The 15328-nt window shown below is 42.9% G+C and overlaps 1 protein-coding gene across 1 annotated transcript in view; it reads right to left on the minus strand.

Annotated features, from left to right (window-relative positions):
* The window catches only part of ITIH2 (inter-alpha-trypsin inhibitor heavy chain 2), a 28972-nt gene extending 18089 nt beyond the window's left edge, over nt 1-10883 (minus strand). Inside the window, exons 1-7 of the mRNA XM_086474900.1 lie at nt 10800-10883; nt 9151-9225; nt 4209-4244; nt 3310-3482; nt 2487-2591; nt 1994-2156; nt 629-736 (exon numbers count right to left, since the gene is read on the minus strand). Of these exons, the coding sequence (XP_086331026.1) occupies nt 629-736; nt 1994-2156; nt 2487-2591; nt 3310-3482; nt 4209-4244; nt 9151-9225; nt 10800-10883 (744 nt within the window). The remainder of the gene's footprint in view (nt 1-628; nt 737-1993; nt 2157-2486; nt 2592-3309; nt 3483-4208; nt 4245-9150; nt 9226-10799) is intronic.
* Nucleotides 10884-15328: the final 4445 nt, after the last annotated feature.

The raw sequence follows: 15328 nt of genomic DNA on the forward strand, positions 1-15328 counted from the left end.
TGAGACATCAGGTTGAGCCTGAATATCAAGAAACAATACTGCCTGATATATTATTATAGTTGTATAGACAAACTTTTTGGGCTTGATTCACATATCCTGTATTAGATGTCTATGTAAGAGTGAGAAGAGTTGTACCCTCCCAGAGTCACTACTTGAAGTTTCTTGAGAAAAACTTCCGTACTGTTGGAGGGTTTACTTACACCCAAGAGCTGGAGAAAGCTAGAGTAAAATGTTAAGGAAAAGAGCAGTCCTAAAATAAGTCTTTATGCAGATGTTATCAGTTGAAACTGAGGTTGTGGAGTTATTCCAGAATGGTTATTCCACTTGATATTCATCACCTACCTTTTTCAGGTCCAGCGTTCTCAGTGCATTGCATGTTCAGAATTACAAATTAAAAGCTTTGTGCAAAGATGGACGGACTACACAGTATTTCTGCACTGCTGTCATGGTATAGTGTAGTAGTATTTGAGCATCTTGTACATACATTTAGGTATCAATAATGAAGATGCTATAACTTTTTTGCCACATTTTTGCATGCTTCCAGCAGGTATGAAAAAAGTGCCATGACTGCATAGGAACAAGCGTGAAAACGGAAGTTTTCATGCTATTTCCAGTCTGTGACTGTTACCTTTTTCTCTCCCTTGGAGATGGTGGTGATTCCATCAAAGTGATCTCCAAAGGAATTAGGAACATGCACATAGCGAAGTCCCTGTGGCTCAATAATGCGGACATCCACCTGAAGGCAGAAAGGGAGAACATTCAGGGCGGAGCAGTGCCAGTGTTGTACCAGGATCTTATGAACCCTCCACGGGCAAAGTCCAGCTGGGGGGTGGGTTGCCCTTGAGAATGATCCAGTAGGGCTAGTGTCATTCGTGGTGGGTATCATCTGTGCAATGCTGATAATAGACCATGATGGAAAGGCCAAAAAAAAACCTGTCCAAAGAACAGAAAGAATTTTCTCATTCTTTCTCTCTCTCACCCCCTGGGCAAGTGGTGGGATAGGAGTCAAGGGTGATACCATCACTTATGCTGAAAGCACAAAAGAAGCATGAAGTGACTCTACCTCAGTGCTGCTTTGGGTTAGGAGGGCAGGAGGAACACTCAGTGATGAGTTCTCTCCCTCTCTACCCATGCTATTGACAGGACAGAGAGTATTTTTGCTTTGGTTTGGATGGCCAAGGTGATTTGGAAAATAAAGGTTTTACCCTGTCAGCCTGAGATAAGGCTTTTTTCTGGTCGTGCTTCTGAATAGTTAGCAAGACTACTAGGAGGCAGGACACATGGTCCTTTTCAGTAGGACTAACTCAGGCCTTTGGACAGCTTGAAGAAGATCAAGCCTACACCAAGGAAACCTGAGCAGCAAACTTTCATATACAGCTTGTGCTGAAGCCATGGAAAGCTGAAGAAGGCATTTGTGAAATGGGAACATAAGAATGGCCAGATAGAAATGTCCAGCTAGCCCTGTATCTTGTGTCTGTTGAGGGATGACAGAGGACACCTTTGGGTGAGTGTAAGAAAGAGGATAAGAATAAGACAAGTCATCTTCTGGCAGACAGTTGTGAAGGGACTGTCGTTCAGAGAACCTCTGCTCTCACAGGACACTCTCTCATGAAGTTGGGATTATTGTGAAAATCACTGTTCCAAATAAATAGCAAGTATTGTTTGTTTTCCTTCAGTAAAGGCAAGTTTACACAGGGGTATATATAGGCCAAAGCTTGTTTGCCCAAGTGGTTCTGACGTGGGTCAGTCACGATTCAGGAGATGCCCATCTGTGTCAGTACAAGAGGAGGCAGGACACATCTGCTCCTCACTCATGTAGCTACATAGCTTCTGGTTTGAAGCTTCTCATGCTGGTCTACACAGTGACCTTGAGGCTATGTGTACCAAGCCCATATGAAAGGAAGGAGCTGTAGATGAAGTGTCTTGCTGTGGCTGCTTTCTCAGTGAGGATTCATCTGTGGGGTGCTGCCTACACACACCAGCTCTAATTTACCTCCATGTGCTTTGCCAAGCGTCCTGGCTTCACAGAGATGACATGCTCATAGGAGCTCAGTTTCCTTCGAATCATTTCATGGTAGTGAAGTTCGAACTGGATCCTCGTCCCTGGGGGTACATTCACTTCGGTTTTGAAGTTTTCCATATCCAAGGCATTGCTCCTGAAAAGTCAGCTGTGGGGTTATTTTGAGAAAACACAAGGAGAAAGAGAGCTTCTTTGCATTTTGGTTTAGCTAGGCACTTGCTGGGTCTGATTCTAACTGTGGTTTATATCAGGGAACTGCAGCTATCTATTAGCATGGTGTGTTTTACCAAGCTGAAAGCAGAAACATGAGTTAAGACCTTGACAATTAAATATCAGAGTTGCTGTAAGTAAGCAACCCATTTTCCTTTCCAGAGTTTCCCCCTCATCTGTATCCTCCTGGGATGGGTCACCTCAGTTCTCCTACAAGTAAGTTCAGCACAATACTCGTATGCCAAAGTCTTTATACCTGACTATTCCAGCAGCTTTGCCTTTGGCTTTTGCTTGAGAGTACATTTTTCTGGCCTCAGATTTTTCCCGAATTTTGCTGGTAAATGATATACCATTGACATCCCTAGGAGAGAGAAGCACAATCAGTTTGCAAAAGAAACAGCTTTACAATCGACGACTGTTTCTTCACTTTAGAAAAACATCAGTGAAATCTAAGCTGGTGGGAAATGAAATAATAAGGCTCTTGTTTAACCCCAAAGTAATGAAGTCTGGTTTCCACTAGATCTGTATCTTTTTCCTTACCTGCTTTTTTATTTGCAGTAGCCAGCACTTTTGTACTCTGAGGAGGATCTGCCCTCCCCCACCTCCTTCACACTTTCCCCATTCTTTGGGCAGGGCAGGCAGTTACTGATGTCGTGGCTGTTTTGGAACATGGCTTAGGACATGTCTCCTGACCAGCAAGCTGGCTGCTGCTTCTCTGACTGGATACTGCACCAGGCTAGTTTCTTTCTGTTCAGAGGGCTCTAATTGTCTCTCTCTCCTTTGGTCTGGTGCCATCTTGCACAAGACAGGTAGGAGCTTAGTCTGTTTGAGACTTTTGTCCTTGTGTCAAATTTTGTTGATGTTGGCCAATGGCCCAATAATTACTGGAGAGGAAGAGATGGACAGACAGACAGTGTGATGACATGAGCCTTTTTTCTTTGACAAAGCCTGCTAAAATTAAACTGAACCTGGAAAATAACAAGAGGTGCTTTGCTTTTACAAATACTTCCCTTGCACCACATGCTGCCACCACATTGACCCCTGCCAGAGCACAAGGCTGATACCTGCTCACTACTTACATAGTAAAGTTGTCAATAAAAGCTCCTTTGGGCACTTGTACATCAAACACTATGTGCTGGGATCGTTTTGCGTTATTCACCATTTTGGCTTGGATCATTGTGTTGGCCAACCGTGACGTTATAGTGGATTGAACTTTGTAGCTGTAAAGACCTATCTTGTCATCATCCTCCACCTGCAATTGACAAAATTACTCCATAAATTTCAGACACAGCTAGAAAATGTGCCCTAGAGGGCAATACAACTCCTTTTATAGTCTCAGTGCCTTTTTTTTCAGTTGCTGTTCCTTACAATATGGCAGCTAGATGGGACATGAACTCAAGGTCAGGACACCTCCATACTTTACCTGGCAATTGCGGCAGGATATTCATGTGAATACAGTTCATGATAACATTGCGGCTGAAAGAGGGAATTTATTAAGTTGGAATATTTTCCTTGCTTTTGACCATGCAACTAGTCCTTGGAACGACTCTGTTGGTGCAATCCAGCACAAAAGGGTACACAGTAACCCTCCACATTGTATACTGAGGAGGAGAGAGCTTACATTTTCAAGGAAAGTCCTAAATAAAGGAGATCTGAAGCACTGGTTACTGAATTAATCTTGTAAATGGTTAAACCATGGCAGTGGGAGAACAGTATTAAACTCATATATTAAGATATTGTCTTTGTCTAATCACTTTTGATGCTTATTTCTTCATATTTACCATACCTTTCTGCCTCCAAGAGCAGTTGTATAAACAGCATTGTGCAAACAGAGCTCTGTTTAAAGAAAATAGGTTAATACCCAACCAGCGGTAAAAACAAGGAACTGAACAAACAAAAGGATTGATTTCCAAAAAATGGTTAACTAGAAAATCACTTTGTTCAGTATTATTTTCCACAGAGGAGGAAAAAAACTCACCAGATCTCCAACATACCCCCAGTCAGATGTGCTTCTCTGGAAAAGAAAAGTAAGGAGAACGTATTTCAGCAAAGCTAAGAACAAAGATTGTGGCTGTTTCAAGGCAGGGATCAGACAGTGGTAACATTTAAAATCTGCTTTCCAAGATTATGAGAATTGGTTCGAGTTCTCAGGCTTAGTGTGCATATTACTTTTGTCTTATTTTATGCATTTATACACAGGATGTTGGAGCATGTGGTCTCCCAGCTGTGACTTAGAGGCTGTAAAAAAACAGGACAGCTCTCTTCCTCTGTCTTATTTTTCATAGAAGACATTCTCTTCTAGAACAAAAATGTTCTTCCTGAAAGCAAAACATGGTGGCAAAAAGGTCATACTCAGAAACCCTAGCTTTTAACAGAAAAATTCTTGTTTTGTTTTTCTAGGAAAAGTGGAAAAACTCTCAAAACCCAGAACTTTTAACCTCGTTTCATTTTCATTTACATTACAGATCATACATTTATATTTTTGTATTATATGCAATAAGTATGTATTAAAAAACCCCTATTGTGTAATCGAGATTACATTTGTACAATTGTATATATGGTAAATTATGTATGCACTGCTTCGAAGAGCTGAAACTGCTCTTAATTGGTTTTTTCCCCCCGCTCTTAGAAAAGTTCCATTTGGAAAGTTCTACGAAGAGGTGGTGACATCTTGTGGCCATTTGAATAATTCTGTTTAATTCCCTAAAACTTAAACTCACGTAAGTAATCCTGGGATGGAATTTGGCTCACCTAGTTCTAAGTGGAGATGCAATTGTTTAATGCAGATATCTGCTTTGGTGGTATCATCACAACTAGGCAAGCTCAGCTCTTCACAGTCAGTGGAATGATCCTTTTCATCTGAAAATAGATACCCCCCTTTGGTTGAGTGAGTCCTGCCCTAAACCATGCTGCCTGTATTGACCAGAGGAGTGAGTACCCAGTGCTGCTGGTAGTGCCCAAGGGTACCACTCTGGCCTTCAGATGGGGGTCCAGGAGATCATGAGGCTCCTGTAGGGTGTGCATGATATCTGACAGCAAGATGTCTTGGACACTGCTCAATCCGTACATGTAGGCTACTGAACTGAGCTGTTCAACTCCACTGATGATACACAGAAACTTAGGGAGACTAGTTCAGATGCTGATGGTTAAATTACAGAAATGTACCAAAATATGCCAATCTCATCTGAGGTTTCAGTAGCATTTGAATCCAAGAGGGCCCAAAACCACAGAAGATGCTCATGAAAACATCCTTAGTCACATGGTTCATGCAAGGCTTGCTATACAGTTACTAAGTTCATTAGAAGATAATTAATGTACTGTTACCAGGAAAATCTTGGGCACCATAAGAGATGATACATGTCACAGCAACATCACTTTAAGGAGATGATTTTAAGGATCCTTTAAAGCCAGATAGAGAGACTGCAAGATTTCCACCTGCCTGAGAACAAATGCAGGTTTTTATTTGCTGACTCTACAGGCTCCACCCGAAACATTCAGATTGGATTTTCAGGATCTGGAAGTTTCTGGCTCTCTAGCGACCCTCTGCAAAGCCTGATGGACTGATCCTTGCTCAGTCCATCCTGACACCCCACAAACGTCACTGTACAGTGAACTGGACTCTTCACATCTGATAAAGAACCAGACCATGAAGAATGAGTGCTGTCCCCACACATACCCTTGGCATAGGAGACATCACCAACATGAATATAAATTAAGATTAAACCAGCCTTAACTGAAACAAATTTAGTCTTGAAAAGATGAAGACCCAGACCTTAGCACAGAGGGGATTCATTTTATTGTGGCGTTTTTCTGGCTCTAAGAAGAGCTTAGAGTTCCTGACTCACTTTACAAATGGTGCCTAAAGCTTTCAAGATGCCCATGTTTCCGACCTGTTTGTTTTTGTGAGGGTGGAGAAGGGGGAGGTGCTGATGGAGATGTGAGCTTATCACTTGCACACGTACTGACTCCCACTGCTGTTGTTAGAGTTCAGACATGGAGTGGGCCAACCATCCCCCTAAGATCAAAAAGATTGTAGAGGGCAGCCCCTCCAACAGGTCAGGAGGAGAGAGCTGTAGATAACTCTACTCCACGTCTGGTGTGCTTACTGAGAACATGGGCTTTGTAGGGACTTCTGTGGCACGAGACTCATGCTGTTTCTGGCATGAGGATTCATGGCTGATCCTTGCCATCTGCTGATGACTGCACTGCGTAGAAACCATATATTGTGCAATACCTAGTGCATGGCAACTTGTTAATTAGGGTGGAGACAACACGTGCCTCAGGAACTGTTTTAAGGATCTGGTCTTGACAGATGCTAGGCCCTATCTTCAGGTACTGAGACCCATCTTCTCCTGACACCTGTGCAGGGTGTTGATATTTAGACCTCCATAATGATCTTTGTTCAAATCACTGTACATGAATGTTGCAACTACTGTGCAGTCTACCATCAAGAAAATATTGGGTACTTCAAGCTAACTTTTACCCAGGGCTGCTGGCCCTGACTCCTCCTGTCCTGTCCACGAAGGAAGAAGCCATGGTGTCTGAGGGAGGAATGCATTACAAGAGGTAACACATTACAAGACATTGAAGCTTTTACATCACCTATGGGATGCTTAGCTTGCCTTTTCTTTCAAGTTGCAGTCCACAGGCTGCTTCTGACTTAGCGACTTAGTAAAGCAAAGAAAGCAGATTCAGAGATATTATACTGCATTTGAAGGAAATTGCTTTTCTACTGGGGAATGAAATAAGTTGAAAAGCCGATGCCCCACATGGGAAACTAGAATCCCAGAATCGTAGAATTATAGGGGTTGGAAGAGACCTCTGGAGATCATCTAGTCCAACCCTCCTGCTAAGGCAGGTTCACATAGAGCAGGTTTCACAGGACCTTATCTAGGCGGGATTTGATTATCTCCAGAAAAGGAGACTCCAAAACTTTACTAGAAAGAAGATGAGATCTACCTGGCATGTCATCCCAGTTCTTTGAGGTGTGATTTCATCGTAGATTCACTTTTTTTCATGTGAATCATTTCCTAAGCTGTTTTTAACACACTGCAATTTCACTTCAGCCTCTTCAGACTCCCTTTAGGGATCATGACCCTTACTGTGACGTGCAAGAAGAGCAATTTCAAACATAAGGCTTGGCAGAGTTTGTCTTCTGAGTGCTGCAGATGGATCCTGGTCTCTCTGGTTGCCTTTATACCCTGGGAGCTGGGGGGATCTCCAGCCAGCTGATTCCACCCCATGTTTCCTTCCATATTTCCTTCCTGTGCTGGTCCCATGGAGAGAAAAGCAGGCAGTCAGAGCAGTAAGGAAATAGGTGTGATCTCACCTGGCTCTGGATAGCCAGAGATTAGGACCAAGACTGAGGAAAATGCTACAGAACATCCCACCTCACAGTCTAGACGCAAGCTCTGTTATCTATCTCCAAAACTGAGATAATGACAGTGCACCATCATATAGAGGTTCACAAGGTTACCTGCATTCCAGCCCATGGGGCGCTCTGTTTCTGTGGTCACAAGGACCATTCACATACCTGAGACACAGTATTTTTGGAATTACTCAGGAGCAAATAGGAAGGACAGCCCTCCTCCAGTGATTAACATTAAGTAACTGTGTGCCTGCTGTGGCCAAGAGATACTGTCTCAAGATGTTTCACGTAGTTCTGTTTAATCTCATTTATTAATATTTTATGGTGACTAAACTAACATAAGGGTAGCTCATCTTATGGCTGAGATCTTAGTTCTACCAGCTTGCAAAGACTCATTTGATAGGTAAAGGATGGGAAATGATATATGGGAATATAAGGAACAACTGGTATAATAAAACCACTAGTAGAATTGCAAATTACTGCATGCGTTTGTCTGTACCACTACATATCTGGAAAGTTGTGGAGCAAGGGCAACATAATATATATGGCACTAATACAGACATGTTGGAAAGGGATGATGCCCTGAAGAAGTGCAGCTAGAGATGATTATTATGATTAAATTATTTAAATATCTGTCTGGCAAATGTGAGCTGGCTTGATTCATATTTATGCTGAAATCTTCCATTTTTCTGGCAGTGTAATGGGGGCTTTAGGTGTCAGTAAGTTACATTTACAGTCTGTGTGAGTCCCCTTTTGAAAAGCCTTAAGATAAAGAAGAATCATGTTTGCCTGTGCCTGTGCTTCAAAGATGTTGGGAAATCCAGCTTTGCTCGAGAGGATCTTTTGCTTTCACTACATTGAACGAGCTCAAGAAAGGCAGCACCAGAGCTTGGCGGAGGACAAGGTCCACTTTGATCATCATTTCTTTCATGCAGTGTAATAATAGTTAATACCGTCAAACAACTGATGATTATTATCGTTAATCACTGCTGTGTAAAACACGAGAAAACTCCTATAATGCTGTTTTAAATGTTTCTGCCTCAGAAGCTGACAGACTATAATAACCTGCAGCCCCTCGGTACGCTGGAAAGAAATTTTCTTCCCTGGTCTTGGACTCCACCAGCTCATTACCCATGTGACACTGTGCTGCACTCTTTTGACCTGAGTTGAATATGAATGAATGGACTACTTGCAGGACTGAAAGGTTTCAGCCTACATTACCAGTGTCTGAAGTCCTTGTCTGTTTTCTCATGGAAAAGCCTCACCAGTATCAATGGGATCTTTCCCACAGATGAAATTAGACGTTGTTTAGCATCTGTATTATGGTTCTTCAGAGTGCAGATATGGAACAAAGCCTTGTTGTGTTAAGTACTGCATAAAGGATTGTAGCAGCTCTTATCCCAACGAGAGATATGGAGGTCTCAATGTATATAAGGACCTGCTGGTGTCACTGGACTGCACACTCACAGCCCTTGACATGGAACAAGCCACCTGGAGAGCTCTCCCAGGCATTCTTGCTTCCCCTTTTTTGAAGCATTTCTGAGTACTGTACCTGGTACCTGCCATTTCTTGTCTTGGAGCTTGAAGGAAATCCATCGATTTCCAGGTCAATCAGGTTTTCCACTTCCTAGAGAAGAAAGAGCAAGCAAGAAGGAGGTGTTGCGGCTGCCTTACTGTTTGATTTATCACTTGATTTATTGTTGATTAGCATTCTAATAGAGTTCCAAAGGGAATTTACCTCCCCTTGGTGCAAATACGGAAGAGTGACAGACCGTCTCAGACCAAAATGCTGCATCTTCACACATTCAGTTTCCCTCTGTGGACAACTAGCTGTATATATTCTTACAAGATCATGACCTTTACCATCATTTTACAACCTTTCCTTCTAAAACAAGGAGTAATATTTAACACACTGAAATGACCATAAAAAGCAAGAGGTAGATTATCATCAGGATGGGTCTAGCCATGGTAACTACAACATTTCAGATACTGATCTCACTTAAACCAGCAAGCTCAGAGAATTTCTGCTCAAACCAGTAGCAATTGTCTCTGGTTTTATACTAAGAACTAAATTTGTCCCATTGACAGCAAAGGGACATGAGGTCTTTTCCAAGTGCAAAACTGCACTAATTCAGTTAGACGTGTGGTTTTACACCACTGCAATACTCTTAATTAAATTTTGTTAGAAGTTTAATTTATGGCAATAAAGAAGTTTAAGTACACGAGTTGCACTCCAACTTATATGATAGCGTACACACAAAGGTTTGCACAAAATTAAACTCAAATTGTTTAGGCACACTGATGTTACTGCTACGGCATCTACGGTTCGAAAGGACCACAGGTTTGGAATATATTTCCTGGGAATTACAAACTCTATATGAAAATCCCACTGTGTCATGAGAAGTGCTGTAAGAAGAAAGAAAAAGAGGTTTTCCCTGCTCACTAACTCTTTTTGTTAATCTTTCAAAGGAAATGAAAGCTTTGCAGAATCCCGGCTGACTTCACAGAAATATTGCGATATGGCAATGTGGAAATGGGTGTAGACACCCAAAATTAAGTTTACTGGAGTCCAGGGGCTTAAATTTGGACTCAGCTTCAGAGTGAAAGCTATAACTATATTTCTTTTCATCATTGTAGTAGTCTAAGAGATTATAAGTTCTTCTGTAAATTATCTCATCCCTCTGCTGAGGAATGTGCAGTCAATAAGATCTTAAGTCCATATTTGAATTCCTGTTAAGAAAATCCTGAGTCCATATGAAGCTTCACCGAAGTTCGTTGTGGTCCATACAGTAGACCCCATCCACAAAGACATCTAAGTGTTCTGTTTCTGCTTATTCCAGAGAAACAGGATATAAAATACCCTGAAGTTCTGAGCATAGAAGCCCACTTGAATGTTTAGAGGTTAAAACCACCAGAAAAGGCAAAGTTGAGGTAAAAATCTGAATCCTGCTTGAAAAGAAACTTGGAGTTATGCCCATACTATCCCAACTTTAATAATATTAAAAAAGCAACACTATAAATGACAACTGAAAAACAATTATCAGAAAAATCCTATTTACAGCTAAGAGTAGAAAAGAATTCATGAGATACAACCAGAGCTATGAAGCAATCACCCAGTTCTGCTCCCACTGAAGCCAGCTGCAGCTTCGGCATTGACTTCAGCAAGGAAGGGAGACCTAGGCCCTGCCTTGGAATACTCACATCTGGGATTTCGTCGATAACAAGATCAAAGCTTCCTACTCCAGAAATGACGAACAAAACCAGGAAGAAGATCAGATGCTTCATTTTCTTCCTGCTTGTCTCCTGAGAACAGCCCGCATAGGTACCAGACACAAGATCTTTCCTTCTCTGAGACAAGTTCAAGGAAACAGCTCAGGGTTATGCAGTATTTTGAACAAAGTTTTGAAACTCTGACTTTGTTTAGGCCATAGGTAAATATTTGCCTTGCAACGTAAGTCTGAGCTGTGGTGCCTGAGCAAGGGTTATCCAAATAGTGTCTTCACTCCCCTCTGCCCTCGATAACAGCTCAGGCTTGGATAGGCTCACTTCTTGCTTTTGTAGCTTCCCATGATATTTGACTAATTTCCTGCTAGGCACAGACCTTGGAGTATCCCAAACTTCAAAAGATCAAAGCAAGAACTCACTCCTAGCTTGTTTGTTTATAGTAAACGAGGTGAAGACTGGTTCTCAGAGCGATGGAGGCAGCAACACTGTGCTTTTCCAAGGGCCCTCCCAGCCAGCCATCTCACCAGGGGTTGGCAGAGACCTTTGGGTTGGATCCTGACCCACACAAATACCCTTCTTCCATTCTGGCTGGGAAAGGATCATAGCTGGTGGTGACATAGTTCTAGTTTTTCAAAGTCAGTCACGTGAAAAGCTGCGATGATACTTTCAGATGCATATTGTACAGCTCCTGGGTGCTTTTGAAACTGTTTTGGCCTCCCTGCCTCTTTGGGTACTTCAAGAGATGGGATAAAGTAAGCCAGCAAAGCAAAAGGGGAAAAGAAGGGAGGAAGCAGGTTTCTGGCAAAAGGAGCTGGGGTGTCCCTTCCACTCTTCTAGAAAGAAAGGAAATTTGCAGACATCTGAGCAACCTCAATGGAAAAGACTGAATTACTATGTGAACCCAGGAATAAAACAGTAGACAAGATTATATTATATTACATTACATTACATTATATTATATTAATTATATATTAATGATATGATACGATTGATATATTATATTGACTATGTTATATTAACTATATTATAGTAATTATATTCTGTTATCTTACCCTATGTTATGTTACCTTTCAATGTTTCAGTAAAAAGATTTCTGCAGCACCGTTCTGCTGTTACACAGCCTTCCTCCATCTTTTCAATAGCTCGTTTCTCGGGCTGAGGCCTGAAACTACATTCAGAGGTTCACAAGGAGTGTAAGCAGAATAGTGACCTCTCAGCTCACTGCCATGTAAGAGCTGCCCAAAGTGCTTAGGAGAGAACATAAGAACAGGAGCAAGCATGTAAAGCATTTTGCAAAGACCCTCCTAGTCTCCAGCTACTTGTAGCTGTGGTACATCCAGTTCAGGAGATGGCTTCCATTTATTCAGCAGTCCTTAGCTAATTCATTTTCCAAAAAACTATCATCTTCTCTGAAGGGATTGGATAAAAAATTAGCATTATAGCACCCTGTGAGAAGAAGTCCCACACCTTAACTATACGCAGAACAAACCACAGCCTTTTGATCACTTTGGACCTGTCATGGGATAGCTCCATATACTGTTTCACAGATGTTTTGCTGGAAGAGGCATTGAATAATTAGTCCTGATTTGACCTCTCCCACAATATTTTGGGCAATCCTGGATCTTGAACTTGGAGATGACATAGCTCCAGATTTTCTAGAAAGCTTAGGAGCTTGTAGGCTCTATCCAAACTAGTACACAGCCTTCATAGACATGCATTTTGCTTTTGCATTGATCCATCCACACAGTGGTTCTCCACATCACCTATTTATTATATTCTTCCTAAGCTCTGGCTCAGCTCTCAGAGGATGCACGTGTAGAGACTGCAATATTGCTTCTCCTGAAGAGACAGTTTCTGAATGCAGAGGTCACTTCATAAGCAGTTCTGCATCCCTCAGGCCCAAACAGCATGACCTGGCCAGTCTTCCCCTCCTCTGTGTTACCCCAGATCATCTGTGTTGCAGCTTCCCATGGAGGTGCAGGTAAGTCATGTGCATGGAGGAGTGGAGTGTACAGGAGGGGAACGAGAAGGGTGGGAGCAGGGTGTTTCAATAAACATAGAGTCATTTAATTTGGAAAAGACCTTTAAGATCATCAATTCCAACCATAAACCTAACACTGCCAAGTCCAATGCCAGTCCTAAACCATGTCCCTAAGTGCCACAACTACACATCTTTTAAATACCTCCAGGTATGGCGACTCCACCACTTCCCTGGGCAGCCTGTCCCAGTGCTTGACAGCCCTTTCAGTGAAGAAATTTTTCCTAATGTCCAATCTAAACCTCCCCTGGGGCAACTTGAGAGCATTTCCTCTCGTCCTATCACTTGAAACTTGGGAGAAGAGACCGACCCCCACCTCACTACAACCTCCTTCCAGGTAGTGGTAGAGAGGGATAAGGTCTCCCCTCAGCCTCCTCTTCTCCAGGACAAACAGCTCCAGTTCCCTCAGCCGCTCCTCACCAGGCCTGTTCTCCAGACCCCTCACCAGCTTCGTTGCCCTTCTCTGGACACACTCCAGCACCTCAATGTCCTTCTTGCAGTGAGGGGCCCAAAACTGCACCCACCATTCGAGGGGCGGCCTCACCAGTGCCCAGTACAGGGGCACAATCACTGCCCTACTCCTGCTGGCCACACCATTGCTGATACAGGCCAGGATGCTGTTGGCCTTCTTGGCCACCTGGGCACACTGCTGGCTCGTGTTTAGCTGGCTGGGGACCAAAGTAGCACAATGAGGGATGGGATTACCCTAAAATGCATCTTTGTCTCCCTTTTTAGTCCATGGAAATAAGTAGATTTTTTTTTCTGACCATAAGGTTCCAGACTTTAATTACCTGCCACACTACAGAATGGGATGAATCCTGCCCTTGCTGGGTCTAATTCATGCCATGAACAATAGAGGGAGTCCAGTCAGAGATCTCAGAGGAGGACACCAGCTCTGGGGACATCTACACTTCATCGAATGACTTCTACCTCCTGGAGTGAGCTGTTCTGTATTTGTCACCACTGTAGGCTTCCTGAGCAGAGGGAAATCTCAGCATTAAGATCTGAGGCATGCTACTTCAAACAGAAGGTTGGCTTACGGCTCTGTGGTACATAAAACATCCAGGTTGGCTTTAAATCATGTAGTCAAGGGACTGACAATCTAACCACATACCTTGGACTCAGTGTTTACTCAGGCTCTTAGGTGGATTTTGCTCAGTGCTGTGTGCTTGCAATCCTAGCAGTATTTAAGTTAGCTACCTTAAAGTTAGCTTAGGAACACCTCCATGAGTGAGGTCGGAGCTATGGCTATGCCAGGGCTTATCCAGGACTGCAAGAGCAGCAGGCACAGGGCACCTAGTCTTTGCTGTGTTGACAGGATCTACTATAGCTTGAATTTTCCATCTAAGCTGAGTTCTGTTCCCACACATCCCCCCAGCTCAGAGTGACCAGTCCTTTCTCATCAGAAATATAAAGCTTAAGACAGCTGTTCTGGAGGTATCTGGGATCCTGGACTGGGAAGTTAATCACTGCTGTTCTGAAGAGATGAAACAGTCCCTTTAGAACAGAATTTAATTTAAACACTAATTTTGTAATTCCTTATTTCAGTCCTCTCATAACCACCAAATGGGGCTCAATTTTTTTTCGGTAAAAATAACAAGATTGGGAAATCAGTGTGACCACTAGATGGCACGAACTGCTCAAATATACTGTCCAAAAGACTCCAAAAAGCTGAAATTTCTCCAGGAGAAGTTACAGAAAATATAGGGGAGGAACAAGTGCTGAGGATGCTCAAAGCCCTACCGTTTGCTATCAGGTTAGGTGAACTTCTCCAGAATTTCATGAGGAGGCCAGGATCTCAGTAAGATGTTTGGTGGTGTGTGTCCGTTGGGCTGTTTCATGAGTTGTCCTCTCATGGTTGGGATTCCTCTGGAAGGGAATTTTCACGCACTGTCCTCCCTGAAGCACTTGGAGTTATTGCTGGGCACAGTCTGTCCCTCACAATAATTAAATTGTGTTAACTTGGCTTGCACTTGGGGAGAAATGCTCGCAATTTTTGTGTCTTATGAGACAGACAGATTCCCCTTCCCATATTGAATTTCTTAGCTGAAAATTTCCAGTAATCCAGGTAAGAACAGAGTGTACCTGCAAGGCAACACACTTACCCAGGGTGCCTACTGCCCTGGCATTCATCCCACTACTCACCAAACATTCTGGGAAATGTTATACGGACATATAGAACAGGCTTTCTTGGTGCTTCAACTTTCTTCTATCGGCCATTCCACAGAGACATGCCAGGAGCCAGGACTTGGCAACCTGTCTGTCTGCCCTGATGACCTCTTCAAAGTGGGTTTCACAGCAGTCCCCCAGACAGAGTCCAACACCCCCAGCACCAAGGCCCTTTGGCAGAGACTGTGGGCACATTTCATTAAAGCAACACCAGATTTTGAAGTTCTGAAATGCTCTTCTGAGCCGTGGCAGAAATGAAAACAGGTAATGGCAACAGGGAGATCAGCAGTCACTGGCC

The sequence above is a fragment of the Leptosomus discolor genome, chromosome 1 (assembly GCF_034619465.1).
Source record: "Leptosomus discolor isolate bLepDis1 chromosome 1, bLepDis1.hap2, whole genome shotgun sequence".
NCBI lineage: Eukaryota > Metazoa > Chordata > Aves > Leptosomiformes > Leptosomidae > Leptosomus > Leptosomus discolor.